Below are 12,343 nucleotides of genomic sequence, written 5' to 3' on the forward strand. Positions count from 1 at the left end.
ACCCTCGTACAGTCCCCTGCGTGTCGCCCCCTTCAGTACAGTCCCCTGCACCCTGCATGTCGCTTTTCCCCGGTACTGTCCCCTGCGCCCTGCATGCCACCCCCCGTACAGTTCCCTGCGTCCTGCATGTCACCCTACCCCAGTACAATCCCGTGCATGTTGCCCCCCACCTGTACAGCCCCCTGCACCCTACGTGTCACCCCACCATACAGTCCCCTGTGCCCTGAATGTTGCCCCCCCCTTACAGTCCCCTGTGCCCTGCATGTTGCCTCCACTGTACAGGCCATTACATCCTGCGTGTCGCCCCCTTCAGTACAGTGCACTGCACCCAACGTGTTGCTTTCCCCCGGTACTGTACTCTGTGTGTCACTCCCCACGCCCCCATGCAGTCCCCCGCATCCTGCTTGTCCCCTGTACCCTGTGTGTCACCCCCACGTGCAATCCCCCGCGTCCTGCAAGTCGCACTACCCCCGGTACAGTCCCCTGCGTGTTGCCACTCACCAATACAGACCCCTGCACCTTGCGTGCCGTCCCCCATACAGTACCCTTTGCCCTGCATTTTGCCCCATCCTTACAGTCCTCTGGGTGTTGCCCCCCCATACAGACCCCTGCGCCCTATGTGCCACCACTCCCATACAGTCCCCTGCTCCCTGTGTGTCGCTCCCCCCTTACAATCCCCTGCATGTTGCTCCCCTGTACAGTCCCCTGTGTGTTGCCCCCCACCAATACAGACTCCTGCAGCCTGCGTGCCACTCCCCATACAGTCCCCTGCGCCCTGCATATTGGCCCCCCTTACAGTCCACCGTGCCCTGCATGTTGCCCCCACTGTACCAGGCCCCTACATCCTGCGTGTCACCCCTTCAGCACAGTGCCCTGCACTCAGCGTGTCACTTTCCCCCGATACTGTCCCGTGTGTCACCCCCACGTGCAGTCCCTCGCCTTCTGAATGTCGCCCTACCCCCGTACAGTCCCCTGCGTGTTGCCCCCCACCAATACAGACCCCTGCACCCTGTGTGCCGCCCCCCGTACAGTACCCTGTGCCCTGCATTTCCCCCCCCCCTTACAGTCCCCTGAGCGTTGCCTCCCCCATACAGACCCTTGTGCCCTATGTGTCACCCCTCCCATACAGTCCCCTGCTCCCTGCGTGTCGCCCTCTTACAATCTCCTTCGCCCTGCATGTTCCTCCCCTGTACAGTCCCCTGCACCCTGCATGTCACCCCCTGTACAGTCCTGTGCCCTGCGTAACGCCCCCGTACAGTTCCCTGAGCCCTGTGTGTCGCCCCGTACAGTCCCTGCACCCTGCGCTCCCCCCCCCCCCATAAAGTCCCCTGCGCCCAGCGTGTCGCCACACCCTTACAGTCCTCTGCATGTCACCCCCCCTCCCCATACAGTCCCCTGCACCTGGAGCGGGGGACAGGAGTGCCAGGTGTATGGAGGTAGCGGGGACAGGAAGGCCCGGTGTATGTGTGCAGGAGGGAGTCAAGACAGGAGTGAACGGTGTACGTGTGCAGAGGGAAGCCGGGACAAGAGCGCTCGGTGTATGTGTGTAGAGGGCAGCAGGGACAGGAGTGCTTGGTGTACGTGTGTAGAGGGGACAGGAGAACCCGGTATATGTGTGCAGGGGGGAGCGGAGACAGGAGAGCCCGGTGTAGGGCGTGAGGAGAAAGGAGAGCCCAATGTAGGGGGGAGCGGAGACATGTGTATGTGTGTAGGGATGGAGCGGGGACAGGAGAGCCCGGTGTATGTGTGTTGAAGGCAGCAGAGGGCACCAGATGTAGGGGGGAGTTGGGGCAGAAGTGCCGAGTTGTATGGGAGTAGGGGGGAGCAGGGATAGGAGTGCCCGGTGTATGTGTGTAGTGGGGAGTGGAGGCAGGATCGCCGAGTGTAGGGGATAGCTCGGACAGGAGCACCTGTGTAGGAGGAGCGGGGACAGGAGTGCCAGGTGTAGGGGATGTGGGGACAGGAACACTGAAGAGGACCTGAAAAAGGGGTTTGTGAAAGAGTATTCCCAGGGATGCTACTGGACAAGTGAACCGACCAGCGACAGGAAGTAAAGGTACGTTTTTACTGTGTGTGACTGTGCAATAAAATATTACAGCAGTCGTGTGTGTTCTGTCTTTATTTTTAGATTTCTCTTACAGGAGGATGACAGGTACCAGTGGGCCCTTACTGTCCGGGCATGATGGTAGTTTTGTTCTCCAAGTACATGCATGCTGGAGCTGCCTTGCAGGGACTGGCAGTCCCCCTTTAAAGGACAATTTTTCTATTTTTCATACTCATTAACCACGCACTCACCAACACAAAGGATGCGGGGAATGGCCCCGATCTTTAGGCCAGGCGTCAGCTTGTAGAGGCCCCAATAAAGGGTCCCCAGTTCTTGAGGAACTCTGGCCTGAACTGACTAGTAGGGCTGGGCCTGTGAAGGGCGTCCCCGGCTGTGGCATTATCCCCCCCCCCCCTTTCCCGCTAGCAAGAGCCTGGGGCAAACCTGAAAATTTTCCCCCAAAATATTTCCTTATCCAAGATCGCTTCAGGAGCCTTGTGCTGGTTCATTGGATTATGGGGGACCTTCAAGCAGTCCCCCCTGTTTTTCCTGAACCAGGACCAGCTCAAAAACATGGGGGGTAATTCAGACTGCATCGCGGCAGCGATCGCACTCTGAATTACTTTGTGGAGTGCGCACACGCACCCTGGGAGGACCGGTGAGATCCTATCAGCATCTCAGGGTTGCAATTGCCTCTACTTGACAGGCAGTGGCGGTTGCGGGGCTGGAGGGAGCGTGCCAACAGCTTTAGAATGCCGTTGGCTGGGCGCAGTCCGGACAACGGAGGCGTGTCCGGATCGTTGGGTGGGCGGACCGGAGCGGCTGCGTGACGACACATGCATCCACTGCGACCCGGTACATGGTGCCAGCGTGTAGGAGCTGCGCAGGCAGGGAGCTTTTCGTCAAGTACAAAAGCATCGCCGTCGTGTGATGTTTTTGTACCTGTGCAGGGGAGGGCCAGACATGAGAGGCGGACTAGCCCTGTGCTGGGCGTTTCCCCGCATGTCTGTGAAAGTGATCGTAGATGTGCTAAATTTAAAGATCTGAATTAGGCCCGTGGTTCTTAGTAAATTGAAATGTTGTATTCTTTTCTATTGAAAGTACTTCCGAGTTTGGCCGATGGTGTACTGAATCATTTTTCAGTTTACCCCCGTGTTTTGTAATTCCATTTGTGATTTCATATCCGTTTGACTTTAGTAAATCTCTGACAACCCCCCCCCCCCCCCTTCTTCCCCAAAAAAAAAAAAAAAAAAAAAAGGCAAAACTTGCATGGGAATGTACTCTCGGCCAGACACAATTCTTACAAAAATTACTCTATGATTAGTAGCACTGGCAGCGCTCTAATTACAGTTTAATTAGGTCTGTGCTGGACCAGAGGCTACTAATCATAGAGGTGACTCATTTGCATAGTCACACCTCCTTCAACCTGGCGAAACCCTGCCATGGTGGTGGGGCTTGATCTGGCGGGATCCCGGCACCATCCGCCAATGTGGTGGGACCCGGTGCCCATGGTTGTAGGGCCGGATCTGTACAGACCCCGACACCGGCTGCCGATGTAGCTGGACATAGTGTAGGACTGGCGGCAGAGATTGGGGTTTGAGGAACTGTTTTTGCCTATTACATTGACCAAAAATAATTTGAATTGGTCCTGGACCACCAATCAAAGGAACCCCTGCAAGTACCCCGAGGCACCCCATGGTGCGACGGCACACAGTTTGAGAACCACTGGCCAAAGGGCTACATTCCGCAAAAATTGCCTGTAGAGGGTTCTTCTGGAACCCTCCCCGGCAGTGGCAACTGCACATGCGTGGTCAGTAGAATACGCATGTGCAGTAACACTGTGGGTGTCCTGATAGAGGAGTGAAGTGACTGCTAACACGATCACTTCACTCTTAACACATTGCAGGAACCTGCATGTGTATATAAATACATTTGGTGAATGTTAATTTCTTATTAAATTCCTAAATAGAGGCAATAACAAATGACAATTATTGTGACTAAAACCTGATAATTGAAATAGGCCTTTAAAAACAAGAAACAATAAAAAGAGCATTGTGCAATTTTCAAAATAACCACTAGGATGCAGCAGCGAATCAGGTATGCATAGATACAGTATAGCAATGAAAAATTATGGAACACGGAAGTTTATACCACAACTGTAGAAACAAAAAGAATGAAAGTTTAACGAAAAAGTAAAGTGGCATAATCATATCTTCCAACTGTCCCGCTTTGGGTGGGACTGGGACTACACAGTGCATGGAGAAAACAGGTCCGATATAGAAGTTCAACAGCTGCAATTATAGTAAATCCAATGAGAAGTGTCATGTGAGCAAAACAGCCAGGGTGTAAAGGCTGATGGAGGAACAGTGCAAAGTAGTAGCAGAGTTCGACACCATGAAAGTTTGACGCAGCCAGTGCAGAGTGGTGCCTGAAAAAAGGAATCTAGAAGTTCCAAGTCACAGCAAGGTTATAGAGCCTGGGACAATGAGTCACAATACCTGTGGTCCCTGTGTCTCTGCTGGAAAGCACAGAAATGTTGTGGACAAGTGATGGGCTGTAGCTGGGAGGTGGCTAGAAATGCACACAAAAATGATCCTTTCAGTGTGCGTGTTATGGGAATGTCGTGGATGTGTCAATGCAAGCGGCTGCATTCACAGTCATAGAAGGCCATAGTCAGATGGAGAAACTGCACTTGCCAGAGGGTATGTGCAGGGTTTGTTGGAGATGGTGGCATATAAGGACGTACCGATTGGTATTACTGTGTGTATAGATGCTAAAAAGGAGAGTTATTGTAGACTTACCATAGAGAAGGCAGACCATAGAATACATAGAACCACATTCTCACGACAGGAGAAGGGACCAACGGCTAATGCCATACAAACCCAAAGAAGCTAGGTGTGTCAAGGTGGGCGCCCTGTGGAACCCAGTGTACCTCGCAGAAAGAGAGTTAACAATGATAAGTCTACCATAACTCTCCTTTTCTGCAGAGGGGCACACTGTGTTCACAGGAAAATATCGGGGATGTCCTAAACCACTTCCTCAAGGGAGGCGACACACCTTAGCGGGTATGAGAACCCGGCGTCCAAAGGAAGCATCCTGGGAGGCGGAAGTATCAATGGCATAGAACCTAATGAACGAGTTCACTGAGGACCACGTAGCCGCCTTGCACAATTGTTCTGCGGACGCGCACGGGGGGCCGCCCAAGAAGGTCCAACAGACTGAGTAGAATGGGCTTTAACTACAGCAGGAGCTGGGAGTCCAGCCTACGCATAAGCTTGTGCAATCACCATTCTAATCCGGCAAAGGATTGCTTATTAGCAGGCCAGCCACGTTTGTGGAAACCAAACAGAATTAAATGTTTTTAGGTGTGGGGATAGTCACTTGTTTATGCCTCCTCCAGTTGCCTGGCAACGGTGAGTCCGGGAGGGAAGTGACGCAGACGCTGGACGGCAGGCGGTGATGTCATCGGGCCCCCGAAGGGCACCCGGCGCGCGGCAACGGAGGAGGAGAAGACTTCACTGGGTGAGTTATAAATGTTTGTCTTTGATGTTTGTTGTTTGATAGATCCTGAAGACGATGAATTAAATTGAAACGTTGATCAGACCTGTGTGGGGTAATTGTTTATTCCCAGACAAGCCCTGTGAGTGCCGCCCGCAGTACGTGGATTCTATATATGTATATATATATAAAACACAGCGCAGTCCTAGACCGGAGGTATATATCAGAATACTCGGACAATATATTCTATATTTTCTACACTTTTTCTTAACTAACGCTGTCTGTATAGAGACATTGTAAAGTCACAGCGCTGTATACAGGCAGCTTTACAAGGGAGACCTTGCCCTGCAGTCCCAGAGACTAGCAGCAGCAATACTCCTAAGATTGCACCCAGCGTCTCAGTCAGGCACTGGGAGAGTGTGCGGAAGATCCAGGGCGGGAAAATCTGCAGTAGATGTCGTCCTCGGCCAGGGAGATACTACAGGTCAAGCGCTGACTCCCCTATACTGGACCTCACCACCGGTAATATGAAGCCTTATCAATAGGGGCGTTAGTACACCCGACTTGCACTCCTATGCCCTGGCGGATATAGTGGGGTCCCTGCTCGGTGACAGTGTCCACGCCAGAGTCGTAGTCCGTCTCCCTAGACTGCAATCAGGAATGCGATTTAGTGGCGGATCCTGCCTGGGGGACCCTCTTACCGCCTCCCTGAAGCAGCCACGTGAACCAGAAAAGCATCTGCAACCATGTGCCTAAAGCTGTAGCATCTCCGCCGCAAGCACCCAGGAACTGAGCCGCGGGAGTATGCGACGCCGCTTGGGAGGTGATGGAGCTGCAGCACCGAAGGGTGACTTACCCCTGCCATCTGCCCTGAATCCTGTGTCTTTTCTGCTCACTGGGATAAACAGCTTGCCATTACCATGAGTTTCCTGAGTCCTGAGTTCTCTGCCTGGAAGGTAAGAGATAACGAGCTCCACCTGTGGTGATTAATCTTCTGTGTGAGTCTGAATTCAGCAATCTGAGGTTTAGGCCTAAAAGCCAGCATCCTGTTTGTTTGCAGAAGTTCAGGCTTCACTCCACATCACAGCCTAGTCTAGAGTACTCACATGACAGTGACTGTTCACCTGACCCAGAGCTGTCCAATCCTGTGCCAGCCTGAGACTCTCTGAATCACCTGACACTGCTCACCAATCACCAAGGACCAGGAAGTATAAGTCAGGAGACTTGAGTTGGAAACTCTGCCAGTTCCTCATGTCACACACAGCTCAGTGTGAGCTTAGAAGCTGAGCTCCCTAAAAGTAACACTTGTATTGCGGTTCCTGTATAACTCTGCTCCTTTGCTACCCAGTCTGGATTACAGTTGTGTTACCATTGATATCCAGTATTTCTACAGTTTCATCTTAAAGTCACGGTCGCAGTATTCCACAGTCTCCTCTTAAAGCCACAGCTGCAGTATTCTACCATCTCATCTTAAAGTCACAGCCACAGTGTTCTTCAGCCTCGTCCTAAAGTCACAGCCACAGTCATCGTTCTACTTTCAGTTGCATTTCCTGCTAATCCGGTACCAGCCCGGATTACAGTTGCGTCCCAGTCTCACCGGTAACCAGTCCGGGTCTCAGTCTCACCAGTAACCAGTCCATCTTACTATCTCACCAGTAACCTTGAGTACATAAGCACCTACTCCTGTGACACTATATCCAGTTCAATCTCACCTATACATTCATCATCCTGCTATCAAAGTCCCTGGTGATCCAGTGGTCAGGATACGGCTTCCTTTGAGAGGCCTGGGTTCGATCCCCGGTCAGGTATTGCTCCTTCTTCTCACTGATTCCTACAGACCAGCCTAATATTCACATAGTCCTCCAGTCGCCCGCACAGACTTCACTAACACCGGGTTCACAAAAACCACAGTCCTGACAGTGAGCAGGGAATAGAAGCCAGAGGATATCCCGTGCACCTTTCTAGCATTGTAAGTAATAACTGGGGGCACCATCAGGTGAGGAGGTGGTTCATGGAAGCACAAATCTGGGATCGACATGGAGTGAGAAGGGGAGCATAGACAGAGTGGGATGGGGAAAGGGGAGCTCAGCAGTGTGGGATGTAGGCGCAGGGGATAGGGTGGCAACACAAATGTGGGATGGGAAGCACAATGATGAATATAATGTAGGGGTACATTATAAGAACTACAAATGTGGTGTGTCATTAAGGGCATAGAGCACATTATTTAAATTAATATAATATAAAGACAATGATACAATAAAAAAAATGGTGTAGGGGGAGATGTGTGGAGCATAAAGAAAATATGGGGGATCTAGTGAAAAGCGCAGTAAAGAAAATACAAACCAAAAGGAAAGCACAATACAGAACTTCTAGGGAGCACAATGCGGAACATATAAGTAAAACAATGTAGAAAATAGAGGCAACTCCTTCATTCCAAAGGAACAGCGTAGATGCGTATATTTGAAGTCAAATTCATATCTCTGTTGGCTGTATTTACAAGGCCTTGCTAAAGTATTCACCCCCTTGGCTTTTTACCTATTTTGTTGCATTACGATCTGTAATTTAATTTTTTTTTATCTGACTTATGTGATAGATCTGCACAAAACAGTCTAAGTTGGTGAAGTAAAAATTTTATATAAAAAATTATTTTTATAAATAAAAATTAGAAAATTGGCATGTGCATATGTATTCACCCCTTTTGCTATGAAGCCCCTCAAAAGTTCTGGTGCAACCATTTACCTTCAGAAGTCACATAATTAGTGAAATGAAGTCCACCTGTGGGCAATCTAAGTGTCACATAATCTGTCAGTATAATAAACACACCTTTTCTGGCCCCAGAGGCTGCAACACCACTAAGCAAGAGGCGTCACACCATGAAGACCAAGGAGCTCTCCAAACAAGTCAGGGACAAAGTTGTTGAGAAGTACAAGTCAGCGTTGGGTTATAAAAAAATATCCAAATCTTTGATGATCCCCGGAGCACCATCAAATCCATCACCTTCAAATGGAAAGAACATGGTACTACAACAAACCTGCCAAGAGAGGGCTGGCCACGAAAACTCACAGACCAGGCAAGGTGGGCATTAATCAGAGAGGCAGCACAGAGACCAAAGGTAACCCTGAAGGAGCTGCAGAGTTCCACAGCAGAGACTGGCGCATGTGACCACAATAAGCTATACACTCCATAGAGCTGGGCTTTATGGAAGAGTGGCCAGAAAAAAGCCATTACTTCGTGTAAAAATAAGAAGACACGTTTTGAGTTTGCCAAAAGGAATGTGGACGACTCACCAAATGTATGGAGGAAGGTGCTCTGATCAAATGAGACTAAAATTTTACTTTTCGGCCTCCAAGGAAAACGCTATGTCTGGCGCAAACCCAACACATCCCATCACCCCTAGAACACCATCCTCAAAATGAAATATGGTGGTGGCAGCATCATGCTGTGGGGATGTTTTTCAGCAGCTGGGACTAGTAAACTGTTTCAAGGCGAGGGAAAGATGGCTGGTGCTAAATACAGAGATATTCTTGACCAAAACCTGTTTCAGTCTGCCTGTGATTTAAGACTGGGACGGAGGTTCACCTTCCAGCAGGACAATGACCCGAAGCACACTGCTAAAGCAACACTCGAGTGGTTTAAGGGGAAACATTTAAATGTGTTGGAATGGCCTAGTTAAAGCCCAGATCTCAATCCCATTGAGAATCTGTGGTCAGACTTGAAGATTGCTGTTCACAAGCGGAAACCATCCAAGATGAAGGAGCTGGAGCAATTTTGCCTTGAGGAATGGGCAAAAACCCCAGTGGCAAGATGTGGCAAGCTCATAGACTCTTATCCAAAGCGACTTGCAGCTGTAATTGCCGCAAAAGGTGGCTCTACAAAGTACTGACTTTAGGGGGTGAATAGTTATGCATGCTGAAGATTTCTGTTATTTTGTCCTATTTGTTGTTTGCTTCACAATGAAAAAAAAAAAAACCATCTTCAAAATTGTAGGCATGTTCTGTGAATGAAATGAGGCAAACCTTCAAACAATCCATTTTAATTCCAGGTTGTGAGGAAACAAAACATGAAAAATGCAAAGGGGGGGTGAATACTTTAGCAAGGCACTGTATAAGGGTCTTTTAGTTTAATATACACAGGGGTCAATCAAATTAGGTGTGAGAAGCAAGTTGCCATTATCTCTGCAAATTCACATTTTCCAATCCAATTAGAATCTCTCACTGAACCAGGCAGAGTAAACCACCTCACAATGAAGTTGAGAGATGGTTGGGAAATTCCTTATTTTAAGGTAAAATGTCTGGACACCTTGCAGAGCCCCTTGGACAACTCAGATTACCGCGAATTGGCATTTTTAATTGGATTGGATAATTATTGGTAGCGAGCATTTGTGAGAATGTCTGCGAGTGTAATGAAACATCTAGCAATTCACACCTAACTGGATTGATCCCATAACATCATATCTGACTGGAACTCAGGGTAGGGACAAAAAATATGACGGAGGACACTTTTCTGTTTATAGATTAGAGCCAGTACTGAGAGGTTATTGGAATCTATAAAATTGATACAAGTAATCATCTCTCCACTGCAAGAAGGAAATTTATAGGGGCAGAATCAAGTGCTGGCGAGAAATGTGAAATTCCCCTTCCCCGGAGCCAGCCAATGGGAGAATTACATCTTCCAGCAGCCCTTGCACCTGCCAAGCATCTCCGAAGCCTCCCAGCATTCCCCGGGACTCCCAGCAGCCCCCTTCCCAGTCGGAAGATGGAGGGGAGACCACCATGAGCTGCGGTGATCCCCGAGAGGCGAGTATAATTTTTTTTATTTTTACGCACCGCTGAAAACCCCAGGACTATTATTTTTTTATTGGCTATTGGGAGCACGCATACCCGCGGTAATCCAAAATTGGGAGTGAGGTAAACAAGGTTTTTTTACCTCGCAAACCTCACTCCCATAGCTGTGCAAAATCATCAGTTCTTAATGTCAATCAATATCTAGATTCCTCCTCATAATAGCTTATTCTTTTAAATATGTAAATTCAGTACCATGAGCCAATTCATAGGCGTTTCTATAATGGGTGCAGTGTGTGCGGGGGGGCCCACACCGCACCCATAGAGTATACTTACCCCTCCGGAGTCCCGCAGCGGCGGCTCTGCAGTACGGGCATAAATCACTTAGAATATGGCCGCTGCAGCCATTTCCGAGTAATTTGCACATGCGCACTGGAGGTGTCCCCGGAAACAAGGCACAGGTGCCATGTTCCCGGAGACCTGCGCATGCGCAGTAGGCTCTTGCTTTAAGCCAGAGTCTACTAGCTGCCAGAGAGGAGGAGGCCCGTGACGGTGGCTGCACGCGGGTCCCCCCCTTTCTTAAAACACCCCTGAGCCAATTACTGTACTTCTATTTGCACCAAACCCCCATCCAAGACCAACAATTGGCAGCCTTCCACTGCTGTAACACCATTATCCCTATATCTGACTGTCACCAATCTGCATTTTATGTTACAATAGGTACCTTTAAAAAATATACACATTTCACAAATAAACATCTGCTGAGGCTTACCTGAGATTACAGCTTTAATACATTTTCTAAACCGAGAAATTACTTTTTGAGATAAAATCTTTCCATCATCATCTGTGTAGTCTTTCAAAAAATCTACTGTACTTCGTTTACATGTCAGTGTGTAAAAAGCACCAGTCTTGTCAAATTCAGTCAATGCAAATCTTTGGCCTTTTTTTTGGATTGGTACTTTCACCATGATATCAAATTCATTTGGGTTTGAAATCTAAAGAAAGGATAGGAGAACTATTTAGCTTTCTTATAACTGCTCAGTTTTTTTTAAATATTTCTACACAGTAAATATGAGCATATTATCTGACTCTCCCTGAATTAACTCCATCACTGCTAAGGGCTTGCTCACCCTACAAGGACTACCATTTAATAAACTATACAACCTACTGCATTAAATGAGTGACCCCTTTTTATTTTAGCATAGATGGTGTAATAGTTAGCATTACTGCCTCACAGCACTGCGATATTGGGTTTAATTCCTATCTTGGCCTTAACTGTATGGAGTTTGTATATTCTCCCCATGCTTGCTTGGTTGGGTTTCCTCCAGGTACTCCAGTTTCCTCACACACTCCCAAAGTATAGTTAGGTAAACTGGCTCCCAACATAATAATACCTACTGTGTATGTGTTTGTGTACATGTGAAATGGACAATAGCGGATTCAGGAGCAGGGCACCAAGGCACTTGCCCATCCTGTCGTTTAGGAGAAATTTTGTACAAATTTCATTTAAGAAACGACGATCACCCGCTACAGTAATAGATGGCCGTCCGACATACCACCTTTCACAAGAGCCGGAAGTCTTGCCAGGCATAGAAGACAGGAGACCATGCCAGTGTGTATATCACAAACACCAGGAACCATGGCGCCTCCAAGGGACAATGGGTAGCCAACACATCCCTCCCGAGCGCTGCAGTCTTTATGATGGGGAGCCGGGGACAAATAGAAGGACTCTCTGTGACTGATGTAAGAGAGCAAATGGGGATTGAGACACCACTATCCTACACACTCGCACCAACGCTCTCTCCCCCTTTCCCTCACTATCCCCTCTCTCACACCTCACATTCTCCCCCTCTTTTCGCCTCTCTCCCTCTCCCATCTCTGTCCCTCCCCCCTCTTCTCTTTACCCTCTCTCTCTTCTCCTCTTTCCCCTCTCTTCTCTCACTCTTTCCCTCACTCTCACATTCTCTCCCTTCTATCTCCCTCCCCTCTCTCCCCTTGTTCTCTTCCCTCGTCTCTCTCC

At 48.9% G+C, this 12,343-nt stretch overlaps 1 protein-coding gene across 1 annotated transcript in view; it reads right to left on the reverse strand.

Moving 5' to 3' along the window:
• Positions 1-12,343, reverse strand: part of LOC134909673 (cyclic GMP-AMP synthase-like) — a 139,637-nt gene that overhangs the window by 70,633 nt on the left and 56,661 nt on the right. Inside the window, exon 2 of the mRNA XM_063916813.1 lies at positions 11,096-11,318. Within this exon, the coding sequence (XP_063772883.1) occupies positions 11,096-11,318 (223 nt within the window). The remainder of the gene's footprint in view (positions 1-11,095; positions 11,319-12,343) is intronic.

Source organism: Pseudophryne corroboree, chromosome 4, assembly GCF_028390025.1.
Source record: "Pseudophryne corroboree isolate aPseCor3 chromosome 4, aPseCor3.hap2, whole genome shotgun sequence".
NCBI classification, from domain to species: Eukaryota; Metazoa; Chordata; class Amphibia; order Anura; family Myobatrachidae; genus Pseudophryne; species Pseudophryne corroboree.